Genomic DNA, 16,894 nt, shown 5'->3' with positions numbered 1-16,894 from the left:
CTTTTGAGATAGATACATATAACAAAGTGGTCATTATGGTCAATACAGGCCGAATGCAGTAAAAACTGCTTTTTTCTAGCCCTCCCACACAGCCTTTAAAAGTTAAACATTTAACAGCTGGGTGAGTGGAGACCTGATGCAGGCACTGAAGTTAACAGTCATTTCATTATTTTGTTGTTAGTATGATTACACATGGGTTAAACATAAAGATTTGATTCCACACAGTCTGGCAAATAAGAAGGCAGAGTATCTGTCAGTGAGAACAGCTTCATTTATTTACTCAATATTCCTGTCGTACAGTAATAATAACAAGCATTAGGAAGGAATTCAGGGAGAAAACATTTCAAGTGAAGGTGAAAAGAAGAATTTTTCCAGTGCGTTGTTTCTCATATGTAAACTGTGGAGAAAGCAGCTGTGGATCAGCATCAGTGTGTCTTCCTGGTGCTCACAGCTCAGACTTCAGAAGCTTCTTAGCTTTCTGCATGTTGCCAACCACTGAGGAAGAGACAGGAAATGTTTAATTACACAGTGTAAATGGATGCAAGCAGACAAAAACTGCATCGTGAGGAGTACGCGTCACAGCTTATGGGCTGCAGCACTTACAGAGTTTGATGTCACTTGGTTCATAGGCATACATGCGGTTGGCGTAGCGACCAGTGATGTCAGCCCTCACTGTCATTGAGGGGTCTGTGGAGAAATTGGCGCTGGGTAAGTGAAAAAACGCCAGTTGTGTGCATCAAACTATAATTTCATAACATTTCACTATAAAATATCAGATTTTTAACATTTGATTTGTTGTCTCTGAAGTATATTCATTTACACAACAGGTTAGGATGGGCGAGGATTTTCCACAGCACCAATATTTTGGAGACATGGTTGTAACTGATATACAATACAGCTAATTATAGTTAATGTCATTTCCTTGAGAAACATTAAAAGGATTCAGTGCAATAAAACACACTGATAGATGTAATAGTAGTTACCAGTCTATATAAAAGATATGTCCTAATCTCAAGCTCTTACCAACAAAAAGGAGCCTGGGAACATACTGGCCATCAGGGGACAGATGTTTGTCTGTGGTTTCATACTGTAGGAGAAGCAAAAGAACAGTTTTTTTACAGGCACCGTAAACCTACGCGCCAGTGCTGGACCACAAAATGTAATCATGTTAAGTGTGCCTTAAAATGTAATAGAGACTGAAAGACTTTAAAATACTTCATTTTGTCAGGTGTTATAACCTACCACCAGATTAAGGACGATGAAGTCCTCATCAAGGATTTTTTGGACCTCGTTATCCTCGGAGAAGACTTTCTTCAGCGCTGTGGGAGAAAATTGACTTTAAGTTTTATAACTCGGGTGTGTAGAGAAGAGCACCAGGATGACCAAGGTGACATCACATATGAACAAACACACACTCAGTCTTCAAACAGAACAGACTTCTCGCTCGAACAAACACAGTGAGTAACTTAATAAGTGAAACACTAGCAGCTACTCACCCTGGCTGTGTGGGCAGTCTTCAAGGTGAAAGATGACCAACAGGGGCTTGTTCCTAAAATACCAACCAGCCCATCATAAGCTTCAGCAAATTTTAGAGTTAAGTCAAAGTTTGGACTTTTATTTTGAAACTATGTCTTACTTTGACCTGGACCAGTAAAGACCCTCCTCATAAGTCTGAGCCCATATCAGCTGATCGCCCCATCCTGCACAGACAAAGACACCATTAGAGATAAGTGCGTCCTTTACCTCAGTAATACTGGGCTTGATGTGTGAATGAAATGACTCATATACCTCTGGACAGAGTCTGTGGGACCCTCTTCCCACTCTTGGGGATATATTTTGCAGCAAAGGTAGAGGAAATGGCTACCAGGACCAAGAGCACAGACAGCGCTGATTTAACCATCTTTAGAGTTTTCCTGTAACAGCAAACACAAACCAGCTAGAAATTCATACCAGTTTTAGAAGCATCAGCCTTTTTGCTAAAGTAACCGCGTTCACACTTCGATCAGCACATGAGCTGTTAAAACTTGCAGTAACAGAAAGGGAAGCAAAACTGAAGAGACACTTTTATAGAGAAGACTATTTTAACAGAAATCCAGATACTTTTGTATGACATGCAATTATTTCACATAGTAGAGTATTCACACACAAAAAGGTACAAAGCTATGGCGACAAGTTCTTTAGCTTACCTGTTCCCGAATAGTCAGGTAGAAAATGTGGGCAGATCGTGGACTTGCACTGTCTCTAGCTTCACCTGTCCTGTATTTAAGTACCTGTTGGCTGAGAGCCCACCTTCTTCCCTCCCCCACTTCTCTGTGCAGGAATGCCAGAGTGACGCAAAAGTTTGTTTGCCAACCAACTGCATAGTGAAAGTGGATAATTTGCATTTTCCGTGTGTATGAACAAAGACATCCTGTTGTAAGATCATGATTTAAACATTTTATGTTGGGACTCAACACACCCTTGTCAACCAGAAGAGAACTTGATGGAGCAGCACCTTTTTAAATAATATTAAATCATAATTTGAAAAGCAATAAGAGAAACCATTTACAAATTAAGATTTAAAAAGATATTCATGTAGCCATATTTGTCAGTAAGCAATATCTGAATTTTCTAGACGATATAGGTATTCAGTTATTGTCAAATCACGGTTTGTGTTATCGTTGTGGGGTCTTTACCTTACAATATAAAGGCGTAATTTGGTGCATTTAAATAAAAACTGAATTGAGTGTTTCCTTTGGCTACTACAGCAATAATTAGTTTGATGCACATTTTGCACAGGTGTGATCAGGATGAGTTGGGCTGTTTGGCTTCGATCCATGGCCAAGTCAGCATTAAACGTAGGAAAGCGATCAGAGACTGAATGATGATTGGTCTGCATGTGATTGGTTCAGAGCACAAAGCAGCAACTTGATATCCTCTTTGCTGCAAAGTACACTGCTGTTATAGTCATGCAGAGCATGAATGATGCTTTGCATGAACAAAATGATGACCTGAGCCTTTAGTTTTTCAAAACTAGGACTTGTTAGCAGACGAGAACTAATTCACGATGCACAGAGGTTTGTATCCTGCCTGGTTTTTATCTCAGAGCATCTCAGCCGTCGCCTGTGCACTGCAGCGGGGGTCTCATGGTCACCTAGCTGCTGTCAATAGCAGCTTTGTTCAGGCTCCAGCCATCCTACCTCTCTGATTGAATCAGCCCTTTCACCACAGATCTGCCTGCAGTTTCTAACAGTCCACACACACTTGCTCTCCTCTGCTCAGTTCCAGGAAGTAGAGTAATACATTCATTTGAGTTGAGCAACATTTTTCTTTATGGGCACTAACATATCATAATATGATATGAGATAATATGAGAACATTTGAATTTGCATTTGTATTTTCCAGTAACAGACATATTTGGTTTTTTGTCAAAATATTGAATACTAAAACTTTTCCACTCACAGGAACTTTTTATCCAAGCAGCTTTTGTGTAGCTTAAAACAAATGGTTTCTATCTAAGCTAATGACATTCATAAGTCATTAATAGACACAGTTCACGGGTTTCCAGGTTTGTGAAGATCCTCTTCTACCAGGATGTGCTCTTTATTCAATCAGGACCCACTGACCCGCTGCACTGACAATTGTAATCATTGCACGATAACATGTACACGTACACACTTAGTTATTTATTTGTCTTGTAATGGGGTAAAACAACAGATGATGCAGGAACTGACCAAACAGATTTTATTAGTAACGTACATCAACTTTTGGTGTGATTAAGAAAAGGAAATTGACGTTTTCCCTGTTTCCCCTCGTGTCTCTTGTTGCTGGTGCACTTTGTGTCAGTCTTTGTTGTGTGTGTTCTTCTGTCTGGGTGTGGTGCTCCTTTTCTGCTCCTTCAGCCAACTCACCTGTACACCTGAGACTCATCAGCTAACCGTGACCTGCAGCATCTGTCTCAGCTTAGCTCTCCAGTTCCATTGTCCAGTTCACCCATTGAACTAACACAATGGCTCATTCTGGCCGCTCTGAGGGTCTTCGTGTTATTCGACCTTTTTCCGTAACTCCTTGTTTCCCTGTGCCTCAGGTCCATGACCTGAACCGGCAACGTGAGAAAGACTAACATTTCTTTTTGTGACCAGTTGAACCTCATAATCATCATCATGGCCTTTTTGCCATAGTATCTAAAAACTCCAGATCCTCAGTTTCCCATTTAAACCACCATGAACATATCATCATATCTGTTGCATTGAAATGGATGCTAGTTTAGAGCTTTCCAGTTGCATCAACTCACCAAAGACAGATGTAATGCCAGAAGTGAACAGGGCCTATTTCCACAGAATACATTCCACATATTCAGTTCATAAAATTCAATTCATTTTTATTAATATAGTACTGACAGCAGTCACCTCATGGGGCTTTTATATTGTAGGTTAAAGGATGACGTGAGGGTTAAATAACCTACAATGTTAGAATTCCACATCTTAGATCCCAACACAAATACTGAAGACATATAAATTCCTTCCACATATTAAACGGCCAGATATTTTAAGGCCTTGGTGGCTACTCAAACCTTTGTTCTGGTTTTATCCATTTGATTTCTCTGTCCACGTCTTCTACAGTTTTGTTTTTTTTTCCCTTTTGGTCATTTTTAACATTTTCTTGTTTTTTGTTTATTTTGTTTTTGAAAATGACAACAAGAAAAACAAAGAACTGAATTAAAAGGGGATAAAACACATATCAGTGACTGAAAAGGTCCAAACGACTATCCTTTGAACATACAATAACAATCTAACGAGATTGCACTAAAACAAAGACCAAAGAAAATTATTAATTAAGAATAAATATTAAATAGAGAGAAGAACTGAAATATATGAGAAAATACCTCCATTTTGTATTGATTTGCCTCAAAAATTGACAATCATTTTTTAACTTTTACATACATTGTCGTCACTATTCCAGAAGTTTCCCTCATTTAGAAGATTACCTCTTTTTTAAATGTCTGACCCCTGCTTTTTGAACTCACCTTTTCTCATGTCTATTGAATTTCAAACAACCTCTGAATACATTTTGGGGACAGATTATTTTGCGCTTTGTATATTATCATAGCAATGATCAGCTAAATCATACAATTTTAAGGCATGCAGTTAAATGAATAATCCATTGGTTGGTTCATAATAATCTTGCTGTGGCTGCAAAGTAAGTACAACGTAAACTGTTGGAGTTGTATGTAGTGATGGGAAAGTAATATTGCCAAACAGGGATGAAATTAGAAAAGGAATGTCAACTTCAGCTATGCTTTGGCTTCACTGATGTGACCTATGACACCCAATCCAGAAGCAAACAAGCTTATCAGTGTCAGTGTTCTCAGCCTCTGGTGGTAGTTCAGATCATCTACTGATCGGAAGGTTGGCGGTTCGATCCCTGGCTGCTCCAGTCTGCATGCCAAATACGGGCATGATACTAACCCCAAGTTGTTCTCTGGTGCATCCATCAGAGTATGAAGGTTAGACAGAAAGCACAGAAAAGAAAATCTGTAAATGACACATGGTGTAGAAAGTGCTTTGACAAGGCAGATGGCCTGAACTAAGCCACATGGGCTCTGCACAGGGTGGTGAAGAGAACCAGTTGTTGAAATGGTGAGAAAAGTGAGGATGCTGGAGGAAGAGTAGAATTGGAGCTGGGTGAGGTTGGTGGCAAGTTAAAAACAGGTCAAGGACCTCAGGCACAGGTAAGCAGGGTAAATGGCCTTTACTAGTCCCTAAGGACCCCAAAGCATCCAGTCATCCACACATTCACACACTGGTGATGGCAGCTACATTGTAGCCACAGCCACCCTGGTCACATAACACAAAAAGAGGGCTTGATTAAAGTATACATGGAAGTGAGTTTAGTGAAAGAAGGGAAGTAGAGCCCACAGACCACATTTCCAAATATAGACCCAACATACAGATCTGTAGATACTTCAGAAAGTGAAACATTGCATTAGTGTTTAGAAAATAATCACTATTGCAAATCCAAATTCACCAACTGTCTTTAATTATGATAGCTCCCACATACTCATTTATAAGTTGCACATTTCTGAGAACTGTGACCTCGTTTCCCTGTGTTTTGTCTCAAACATCTTTTCTAGGATTATCAGCTAAAGCTGTCCTCAAAAGCATTGCTCTTATGATTTAGTGTCACTCAGCTTTTGATTCACTTTTCCTGCTTTGCAGCTTTGTTTTATGTGACACTCCACTTGCATGAGAGGTCGTCATTCATTTAGTGTTCTTCTTTGCTTTTACCCTGACTGCAATTTCCTGTTGAAATCTTCTGTTCCTTGACACAGCACTAAATAAATGTTTCTGTGTTTCTTGCAACAGGATGTGGAAGCAGCTTAGTGATGAGGTGTCCTTACTTCAGCTCCCTCTATTGCCTTTCACTCCTATGTCTTTCTATCTTTGTGTGGTCTATACACCACGGTCAATATTTGCACTAAAGGGCAGGGTTAAAGGCCACTCCTCGTAACACTTCACTCACCAGATGCACTCAGCCCTGCCCTGATAACACGGATCTGACGTCAGCTGTCTCCACACGCACAGAGGATAGACCTGCCTGAACAGGATGTGTTTTCCTGATTTAAAATGAAACACCTGAACTGACAAATATTCCCAAGGTGTTGTTCATCATTCTGTGCAGTACAGACGCACATTTCACTCAAACTGCTTGTTGCTCACATCAGTCACACTTCAAGGGAAAACACAGCAACACTTGCTCAGTATTTAAACATTTATTTAATACACTGTGTACAAAAGAATTCAACTGAAAATGAATTTGTATGAATTTATTCATACAGTTCATACCTTCACGAAAAAAAAAAATGACAACAAAACCAAAAAAAGATCCTGAAGCACACTGTCAAATTTATATAAAAAAAATGTAGAGGGTGAAAAGTTAAAAAACAAAAACAAACAAAAAAACCTCTTACAGTCCCACAAGAGACACAAATGACTGTTTTCACAGAAAACACATAATATAGGCGACCCACAGAGGGACTCATCGTCCCATCTTTAACACTGACAACACAAACCCCTCCTGGATTTAGATGAGTACAGAGGTGACAGGCAGCGGCTCTTCTGACAATAGCATAGCATGTTGTGATTGCCCCACCACGCGCTTACATATGACACACTGCTGTTGGAGAAAAGCAAAAGCAAAGCAAAGGATCTACTCAGATCAGCAGAGTTCATAGCAGCAGTTTTCTCAGGGGTAGGCAAACTCAGGCGGTTTAAGTGTTATGTTTCTTTACAGGCCCAGTTTTCAAAAATCATAGATGAAGCCAAGTTCAGCTGGTTTTTCTAAAGTTTTGTCTCATGCAGGAAGGGAAAACATTTCCAATTCTTCTGTACAAATCTTACTGATGGTGCAACAAAACTAGAGAGCAACACTATAAGAAGGAAACGAAGTGGTGTGCTGAGTTGGACGTTTTCATTTGGCCAACTCTGTTAATGATTTGGAAAGTGACAAAGCAGACAGGCACCAAGCTGCAGCAATTCAGACGTAGTGGGGACACATGGTAGCCCAATCTCACTGTTAAAAATGAACACGATAAAAACAAAGTCACATCAGTGATCATCTCACAGCCTTCCAGTCATTCATTTACAATCTCTTGTCTTCTCTCTTCTTGTTCTGTCACAGACTCTTCAGTTACCAGCAGCAAGCTTACTGTTCAGGACAGATCATCCTGGTCTTTCCATAATTGTCTAAAGACAGACGTCTGCATTAATTGGATCGCCGTTAACGGCTACTCTAGTGTCTTTCAGTTATTCCCAGGGTGATGGCAACATCACCTAGTGGCCATGCTGTGGGTGCTGATTATGTTGGTTGTTAGCGGGGTATTTGGGGGGCAGTGGTGGTCCATTAACACCAGGGTGGTAGAAAGCACAGCTGCCCTCATACCTGCAGCTTCCTTTCATCATGAAGTGACGACAAACAGGCCTCTTGGACATGTCTGCCAGGAGAAAACAGCATTATAGATTTAAGGGTGAAGTATGTGAAACAAAGAAGGTGCGAGCAGCAAATTGGTTACTATTATATGACACTTGTATTCAGTACATTTGAGTGAAACATACTCTAAATGCTTCTGCACAGTCTGCAAACTTTGCAAACACATTTAAAATAAGACTTGAAAATAAGGTACCATTCATATTGTTGTGTCCTCCTCCTCTGGGACCTCCTCGCCCTCTGCCTCTAAATCCTGGGTCTCCTCCTCCCCGACCACGGCCTCCTCGGTGAAAGTGCCCCCCTCTGTGGGGCCCTCCTCTCATCGAGTCATCTCCCCAGTAGTTGCCGTCTCCTCTCCCCTGACCTGGCGGTGGTCCCATCATGCGTGGGCCTCCACCGCCACTGAAAGGTGGTCCGTGGTTGTGAGGGGGCGGGGGGTGGTTAAACCGAGGACCACCAGGTGAACTGTTGGGCGGGTAGCCACCATTCATGGGCATCTGCATGTGCATGGTGTTCATGCTGTTCATGCCTGGACCATGTCCCAGCAGACCCTGGTTGACTGCAGAGGAAGAAAAAGAAGAAGTAAGAAACACACGGACACGACCCTACGGTAACATATTTAATATAACAATTTAATTTAACAGTTAAAGATGAAAATGAATTCAGTTAATTCACCTGGTGGAGGTCCACTCTGGTTCTGGTTCTGATTCTGAGTCTGCTGGAGGGAGCCCAGCAGCTGTTTAATTTTATCTGAGAAGTCTGGTTGCTTTATCAATTCTTCAGTAGACTGGTTACCAGAGGGCCCCTGATGATAGACAGTTGTCATTAGTTACACTGGCCAGCAACAACAAAAAGAAAACTTAAACCAAGTGCAGAGATATTTTACAAAAACTTCCATAATTAGAAAAGATGCTACTTTGTGATGATTGTCCTATATTTACCATTATGGATGACAGCAGCTCCTGTATATTGACAGAGGGAGGCACAGTGCTGCTGACAATGTTGGAGGCTGGTGGGCTGCGGGAACTGTTGTTCAGGTTACCAATGAGATTGGCCAAGACAGGCGGCAGCTTGGCGCTCTCGCCAGAGCCTGGTTGTGACGTCGTGTCCATAGGTTCTACGTAGCCGTCATCCTGCATTGACGAGTCCTGGATTGGAAATCAGACTGACAGCTTAGTAGGCTGGTAGTACACATGTAGAATATGTAAATGACAAGAAATAGAATTGTAGAGAGTGTGTGTGTTTAGTGAGCCAACCTCATCGAGTGGGATGAGACGGGGGGGCATGGGTTCATACGGCTCTGGATCTGGTTCGTGTGGACTGTCAGGCACACTGATGATGAGAAAGGATAGAAAACTGTAAACACCAAATTCTGGTTTTAATAACAGGACAATTTAACTTTTTGGTATGAACATGGTAAGACTCGTTTCTTAGAGTGACCTAAAGTGGCTTTTCCTCATTTTCTCTCAGACCACAACAATGGCGGATGCCCATACTAAGCAAGACCAAAGCTACTAATATGAAGAAATGTATGTAAATGATGCTTGAAATTGTAATCTCAGGCACACAACTGAGGGCATAGCAGCACACATACTGTTGAAATGTCTTCTTCTACATTTTGGCATCTGTAATGCACAGCTTGATCCTGGAAAAATGCACTTACTAACCACCACGGATACATATGCCCTACCTCTCTTTGCTGAGAAAGATCTCTTGCAGGATGCCCATTTCACGGTCTCTTTGGGTGAGTTTCTCTGTGCTGTTTGCACCTGAAGTAACAAGACTGCCAGCCAGCGTCAGGGGTCTTGGGGGTGTCCAGGGGACTCTTTCTTCCATGGTATCATGGGAAAGCCGACGAGCCATTTCAAATGTCTGCCGGTCCATCATTAGCTCTCGTTTTGCCGCCTCACCGAAGTCCTTAATTTTGTTGACATTGACTGTGAATTAAGTATAATAGCATTAATAGTTGTTGTTTTTTGATGATTTACAGACCAACTGTAAAAAGTCAACTCAAACACTTTGGTATTTGAACCCTCCAGCTTTACCTCTTTCTGTCTCGTCCAGATCAAAGTAAAAATAGTGTTTGAGCTGCTCCTCTTCAGCCCAGTGAACCGTCTTCTTCTTCTTGCCTTTCTTGGTCAAGCTTTCTTCTTCTCCACGTGGCTCTGCCAGTGCATTTGGTTTCTCGCCTGTAAACAAGACCCAACAAGGAAAACATTTTATGCTCGTTTCCAACAAAACAAGAAAACACCCTGGAGGCAACATGTGCTCATTACAAATCATCATCCTCATCATCATCTTCAAGAACTAACCATTGTCAGAGGGCTCTGGGTCCTCAGAGGGAACAGGGGTCCCAGGCTGCTCAGGTTCCTGGTTTTCATCTGCAGGAGTGCTGGAAGCAGCACTTTCTGGAGATGCTGGTTTTGTAGAAGATGCAGAATATACAGGTTTGCTGTCGAATGGGCTTGCCTAAAGGAGACAAGGCAACAGTGGTGAGTATCTGGTGAGAAAAACCGACGATTCTGTACAGTTTCTGTGTCTCACACAACAACAGACTAAAGAATTCTATACAAATTAACAGAAATACAGCAAAACAATGTCTATAATTTTCTGTCAAGCAAAAACAGACTAATTCTGGGGACATTTACATAAAACAACAATAATTTTAAAAATGACAAAATTACTAAATTAATTAAGAACAACAACAACAAGGAAACAAAATCTTGAATAAAATCTGAGGTCAGACTGTCCTGAGATTCATCACTACCTTGTTAGTTGTGGGGGAGACCACCTTGGTACTAGCTGTAGCGTTAGCACTGGGTTTCTTTTTCTTGATCTTGATCCCGGGAACTGGGGCAGAGTTCAGAGCATCTAGGAAGCCAGTGCACTCCATTGCTGCAGGAAGAAAAGAAAACAAGATTACTGATACGTCACCATCATGTCCTTGTATTTAAGAGCAAAAGTTCTTCGGTGGGTATATGTGAACTCACGTTGTGCGGGAATGATTTTGACTTTGATCTCCTTGGCGGAATTGGAGGGTGTATTTAGAGGTTTATACTTTTTCTCCTGAGGTGGAGCATCTCCTGAGCCAGAGCTGTAGATGAAAAAATGAACACAAGAAGAAAAATGTTAGTACTACAGTGTTAGTACCACCTGAGGGCACCAGTGAGAAAGCTACAAGACTATGATGCTTTGCTCACAGAACAGGCTGTTGTGGAGGTGCAATACCTGTGTCGTTTGAGGACTGGAGGCTTGATGTTGTACTTGCTACCCAGCTGTGGGGCAGCTGGCGTCTTCTTAGGAGGGGCTGGGTTGGGAGGGTCTCCGATTTCCAGTCCTAAGTAACATAAAACACTGATGCTCACAAAGAACTTAAACAATTCCATTTTATTTATTTACTACAACTTCAGAACAACAGTCCCCTTAAGGTGCTTTATATTGTAAGGAAACCCAGTTTTAGAAAGAACCCCAACAATAACACAGACATTTATGAGCAATCATTTGGCAACGGTGGTAAGAATAAACTCCCTTTTAACAGGAAGTTTCCCTTAGGCGAGCCAGGCTCAAGGAGGGGCAAAGTTGGTGAGGGAAATGACAAAAGCAGAGGGAGGCAAAGAAAGACGAAGAGACAGACAAGACACACTATTGGAGAAAGAGCCAAACAGCTCTCCACCTTTACCTATGGAGCGAATCTTAGTGTGGCTGGGTGCATGAGCTTTGGGTTTGTCCTTCTTCTCCTCATCTCCACCTTTTTCCTTCATGTCACGCACAGGCACCTTAGTCTCCTCTTTCTTCTTTTTCTTATCTATAAAAGACATATAGAAAGTCTTTAAATCTGATGCCTACAGGATACTTTGATGCCAAAAAGAAAAGTAGATCTGTACCTGCAGGAGAGGTGGTACTGCCTGAGACACTTTGGGAGCGGATTGTAGCCATCCAGCCATCCACAAGCACAGCAGCCAATTTCCTCAATTCTACAAACAAAAGACAACACAATAAATTGAAAATACACTGCTGCCTATATTTAAGAGGTTTCATTTCTAATGTAAAACTAACTCACCCTCAGTCTCCGCACTCTTGCTCAGCTGCTTCACCAACTTGGCAGTATTGTTCTGGGACAGATTAAAAGCAGGTTAGATGTTATTGTTTCTCTATAGATTACAACTATAAACACAACAATAAAAAATACCTGTTTTAGGTGATCGACTTTAAGGGGTAACTTCTGCAGTGTTAGCAGGATAAGTTGAAGTAGAGGAGAGTTGTTGGTGGTTTTGGAGTAGGTGAGCCAGGCATTAAGCAGCTTGTAGCCACCAACTCTGATAAACCTAAGTGAAAGAGCGAACAACAAATTATAGAGAAGGCATGCAAGGATAGACAGAAATTGAATAACCAGCAGGTTTTGCCACAACACTATTTTACTGGGACAAATAATTAAAAACAACAGTTGGGTAAATTACACAAACACACAATTGTTCTATAAACCTCCCACCCCAATTTTAAACCTACACTCCAGAAAGTACTAAAACAACTTCACACAGCTCTATTCATGCTACAAACAGGGATGTGTATGCTGACACAGTACATATGCAAACATTGACACGCGTGGTGGCGCCTCAGGGCAGGGTGCTTGGATGTGTTTGGATGAAAAATATAAGAAGTCAAAAAAAAAAAAAAGTGTGACTTGAACTGAAAGTTAACAGCTGTCATGCTTTTATCAAGTCCGGTGAATGAGAGTAACAGAATAGAAACGTGACCACAGAATGTGATTTCCAGCATACCTGTTAAGAACATCGTGGGATTTCGTCTGCAGCAGGATGTTCAGGTACATACATCTACTGACCATCTTAGTTGAAGCTTTCATCAGGCTGCATTGGGAAAAGGTGTTTAGAAATCATTGAGTTAAAGTCCTGAACTAAAGGTGTTGTTCACAGTGAGTGCATATTCACATTTCAATTCAGTTCTTTACCTAAACACTTTTGGGACTCCTTCCAGACTGCGGAGCTCTCCATCCTTGCCCAGCAGAGCCTCCACACCTTTCAAAATCTCTCTTGGGTCTACTGGTCCCCCTGCCATACCCTAAAACACAATACTATATTAAATACACTCATCTACATCACACAGCTGTATTACATTTGTGTTATATGGAGATGCTTTATCTGTTGTAATAAGTATCACATGGGCTATTTGTCTGCCAGATAGAAAAACAGGGCACCGTCCAACAGAATTCCAACCAGACTGTCTTTTAGACTTTTGACTAAGACTACAACCACCCACCCCACACACACGCGCGCTTCTCAGGGACACACATTGACAACTGTATTAATCAGATCCCTTAAAATGTGTCAGAACAACAAAGTTACAGCAGAGTCAGCCAACAACCACTAACACATTCAGATTCCACTTTGAAACCGGTCCTACAGCAGCTCAGAGGATGACAGCACCAACCTGTTCAAGGACATTCCACCAAGAACACACGTGCCACCATACGCCAACAAGGCCCTATTATATCCACTGTACTGCACCAAAGGAGGCCTCTATGACCAACTATCTAAGAAATCATTTAAATGTGTGTGTATATGTGTGTGTGTAGAAACACAATCTGAAACACAAATCACCAAGTACAGACAGTCAGTAGCATTTTCTTGCAGCCATATAGCCATAAAGGTTATATGTGCTGTGCTGTCTTGTACTTGAGGTGTTTGGAGTACCAACTGCAGTAAAGTAGTGACCAGGCCGGGTCACTGCTACTTGCTCTTCAGTACCACAGGGGGTCTGCTCTCTGGGACTTTCACTTGCAGGACAGCACATTGCCATAATGCTTTCATTTTGTGTGCGAGGAAACCCTGTTTATTCCATTTCAAGCTACAATTAAAGAAGCAGGAGCAACGCAGACAACTATGCACATTTATAAAGTTCATGTACAAAGCTTCACACCTGCCATTAATCGTTTTTATTTATTTCAATATTTCACTATTAAAATAAAAAAGAATATTGAAAATCTATTTACCTTGGATTTCATATGCTTATTTCATCATACATTTCCACTTATGTATCACAGCTATATAAAATAGTTCAAAATATCCAAAGAGAATACTTTTAAGTAATGCTGAATATGACTTATCAGTGTTTGTTTTTAATAACATACATCTATCACAGTCATATTCATTTGTGCAAAAAATATAACTTTGTAAGAAAAAGAGAAAACAAACAAATACTTTATACAAACAAAATCTACTGTCATTAATTAATTATGACATCTAATGAAAAGGTGAATGGTACAAAGATTATATTCAACGAAAAAATAAAATATGATTAAAAAGAACTGTATGAAGAATGAAATGCTTGGAAACTGTGACATTAGTTTGTTAATCTTCACCTGTGGTCATGTGATCATAGTGTCAGTTTCTCTGTACTGGATTATTCTGTTTTAATGAGATAACTGACAGTTATCCCAGCCAGAAGGCACAAGTCTAACCACTTACTGCCACCTATAGGTTAGTTTTTGCACATTGGCACTGCACTCTCTGTAGTAACAACACATTTTAAATGGAAACACCTGTTAAACATCACATGAAGCTGTCACAAATTAAAGTGACTGTAAAGTTTAAAGGTGTTGGGTGTTTACTTTTCATCTTTGAAAAGTGCAATATGAGCCAAACACAAACAGTGAACACTCAAGCACATATGAATGCTTCAGTGTTTTAGATTATTATTGTGTTAATCTGAATAACCCTCAAATGATTCATAATATAACTGCTCGAACTGACCTTTATAATAAGCATGCACTTTATTTTCTTTCAATGCATTTCGTAATGAAACATTTTGCCAATTTATGGAAATGTCATGATGTGAGGAATCAGTTAGGTCTTACCCGCGTAACTGTTGTAGTAGAAGTTTTATATAGTCTCAGACCTCCACAACACTGCAAATAACTCAAATCCTGTAAATGTCACAATTGTTACACATATACACACAATCAGTGGTTATACATGACCCTGGTTCCTGGTTCAGGAGGAGAAGCAGTTTTGCATAGACATACTGTGGTGTTACTACACATCACCAATACCTTATGTAAAACAAATGTATGGCTTTCTATGCTTGGAACAAATAGATCGTCACTGTATCGTTCATGGTTACTCAACAGACGGCAAATTGAATATATTCAATCAAGAAGCCTCAGAAGAAATCGAGCAACAGTGTAAAACGCCCTCTGTTATATAAGGGCAACTGAAGCAGCCTATAAAAGGCTGCTTCTTAACCTGAAATCTGTCACAGCAGAGGGCAGGCCTGCTCCTGCTCTCAGCTGCTTGACGAAGGGGAGGGAGGAGGAGGCTGCCTGCTAATCAGAGCACTCCCTCTGTTAACCACTTCGGCGACAACCCAGCTCCTTCACAAACAATCGCTGTCACAGCGGAGACAGTACTGATGGAATAACACAGCGAGCACCATATGCGTATCAAAGTCAGACAATGCGATGGCGTATGAGTCTATACTTGATCTGCACAGCCGTTTGCCAAATACTCCAAATGTAGTTCCGAGGAAAACACGGCTAGCCCTCGGAGCTGTCCCGAGGACAAAAAGCAAATCGCAACTAGTCCACCATATTTGTCAATCCTGTTTGTTCGCCGGTCATCTTGCAATCTTTATCCTCAGATTGCCGAGTACCTGGTTTAGGCTTTTCGTGAACTCCCTGTGCTATAATTATCGTCATTTAAACACACACGCATACACACACACACATACAGTGCTTCACAAAATGTCCACAATCCTCAAACTAACGCAATCTTTATGTATAGATTGCGGTGGGTGTTCGTTCCGTGGATCAGCCCCTACAAAACAAAATCTGGCAGGCAAAAAGTCCGGCTTCATGATCTGGAAAGTTCCCTTCTGTGCCTACGGCAATCTTTATGAACAGATTGCTTATGGTTATTTTACGAATTTTCCAGTTATATCTTTATTTGTATAATTACTCAATTCCGTCTCACACACGAAGAAACGGAGCATTTTGCTTCCGTCCACGTTCCTGTGTGAGCTCATACTACAAGTCTATGCTCAAATTATTTGCTAAGAACCAAGCTAACATACGGTGCCTGCTAGCCAGCTACCGCTAGGTAGCCTATTGTCTACGACTAATTTCATTTGAGGAATTTCAATTCAACTTCAAAATCAACTTACTATTGATAATATAGATCCTCAGCGTCTCGGGAATATTATAGTGTGCTTTTAAGGCACTTATAGATCCTATTTAAATAATTTTATGTCTTCAACCTTCATGGTTTTAATTTCAACTGAAAAACTTCTTGTGGGTGGGGCTGTGATAGCTAAATGCTAGCCTTTCCTTCAGGAACAAACTGGAGGCAAAAATAGTAATCAAATGTCCATTACTTGAAGAAAAAACATGAATTTGAGTTGTTCAAAGTCCTCGACGGCTCAGTCTTCGGGAAAGCAAATTCATACCTGAAAAACACACAGAAAGCGCACATTTAATTTCATTTGTTTACAAAATTCCCATCCATCATCAACATCAACGTCCTTGAATGTTTTGTTTTATACACTCAGCAGCAATTTCGCATTAACAGCTGAACAATGCGTCGAAAATAAGCCCCTCTGTTTTTCTGACTTGACTTACCTTTGACCAAATCCAGGAATAAGCGCGTGTAGGAGGGATTTACCTTTTATACTACGTGACGTTTTTAACGTCACCGGAAACGTTTTTTTTACGTTTTCGTTGAAACAAAATGGAGGATAACGGTCGTTCTTTGCCAATCAAGGACAATATGGCGCATCTCACATTGTTGGAAATCTAATTTTGAATTACTCCTCGTAATCGCCATTAATGCGTTAAATTTTTGTATAATTCGAATCAGACAAAACTACATCAACATATTTTATCGACAAACCCCAGTTTCACTGATTCTTTGATATATAA

The 16,894-nt window shown here is 40.8% G+C and overlaps 2 protein-coding genes across 5 annotated transcripts; both read right to left on the bottom strand.

The window, feature by feature from the left end:
- Positions 1–249: 249 nt before the first annotated feature.
- agr2 (anterior gradient 2) lies at positions 250–2,315 on the bottom strand. Its single transcript, XM_040002734.1, has 8 exons — positions 2,187–2,315; positions 1,789–1,913; positions 1,637–1,700; positions 1,497–1,549; positions 1,243–1,319; positions 1,024–1,087; positions 604–687; positions 250–495 (listed from the first exon to the last, which is right to left on the bottom strand). Exons 2-8 carry the CDS (start codon positions 1,898–1,900, stop codon positions 446–448), a joined length of 504 nt encoding a protein of 167 aa, XP_039858668.1. The 5' UTR covers positions 1,901–1,913; positions 2,187–2,315; the 3' UTR covers positions 250–445.
- Positions 2,316–6,736: 4,421 nt separating this feature from the next.
- ppp1r10 (protein phosphatase 1, regulatory subunit 10) lies at positions 6,737–16,719 on the bottom strand. Of its 4 annotated transcripts, none has more exons than XM_040002708.1 (19): positions 16,595–16,719; positions 16,351–16,422; positions 12,932–13,041; positions 12,744–12,830; positions 12,155–12,290; positions 12,026–12,077; positions 11,850–11,939; positions 11,645–11,770; positions 11,194–11,302; positions 10,956–11,059; positions 10,733–10,860; positions 10,278–10,434; positions 10,011–10,154; positions 9,656–9,902; positions 9,222–9,297; positions 8,907–9,113; positions 8,641–8,770; positions 8,162–8,524; positions 6,737–7,972 (listed from the first exon to the last, which is right to left on the bottom strand). In XM_040002708.1, the coding sequence occupies exons 2-19, from the start codon at positions 16,363–16,365 to the stop codon at positions 7,812–7,814; spliced, it is 2,442 nt and encodes an 813-aa protein (XP_039858642.1). In that variant the 5' UTR covers positions 16,366–16,422; positions 16,595–16,719; the 3' UTR covers positions 6,737–7,811. The 4 variants fall into 4 exon arrangements, with proteins under 4 accessions (XP_039858642.1, XP_039858644.1, XP_039858643.1 ...); XM_040002710.1 differs by having other exon boundaries at positions 16,141–16,422; positions 16,595–16,717; XM_040002709.1 differs by having other exon boundaries at positions 16,141–16,632.
- Positions 16,720–16,894: the final 175 nt, after the last annotated feature.

This window comes from Simochromis diagramma, unplaced genomic scaffold, assembly GCF_900408965.1.
Source record: "Simochromis diagramma unplaced genomic scaffold, fSimDia1.1 OVJJ01000449.1, whole genome shotgun sequence".
In the NCBI taxonomy this organism is placed as follows: domain Eukaryota; kingdom Metazoa; phylum Chordata; class Actinopteri; order Cichliformes; family Cichlidae; genus Simochromis; species Simochromis diagramma.
Note: the sequence above shows the minus strand (reverse complement) of the source record. Positions and strands in the feature narration are given on the sequence as shown.

Excerpts from the sequence above, each read along its gene's own strand:
- ppp1r10 (XM_040002708.1), bottom strand. Across the intron at positions 11,303-11,644 it reads CACTAAGATTCGCTCCATAG|GACTGGAAATCGGAGACCCT; the intron begins GTAAAGGTGGAG and ends TATGTTACTTAG. Across the intron at positions 10,861-10,955 it reads CAAAATCATTCCCGCACAAC|CAATGGAGTGCACTGGCTTC; the intron begins GTGAGTTCACAT and ends TTCTTCCTGCAG.
- agr2 (XM_040002734.1), bottom strand. The coding sequence starts at position 1,900 with ATGGTTAAATCAGCGCTGTCTGTGCTCTTGGTCCTGGTAGCCATTTCC. Across the intron at positions 1,701-1,788 it reads CCCACAGACTCTGTCCAGAG|GATGGGGCGATCAGCTGATA; the intron begins GTATATGAGTCA and ends TTGTCTGTGCAG. Across the intron at positions 1,550-1,636 it reads CTTTACTGGTCCAGGTCAAA|GAACAAGCCCCTGTTGGTCA; the intron begins GTAAGACATAGT and ends TTGGTATTTTAG.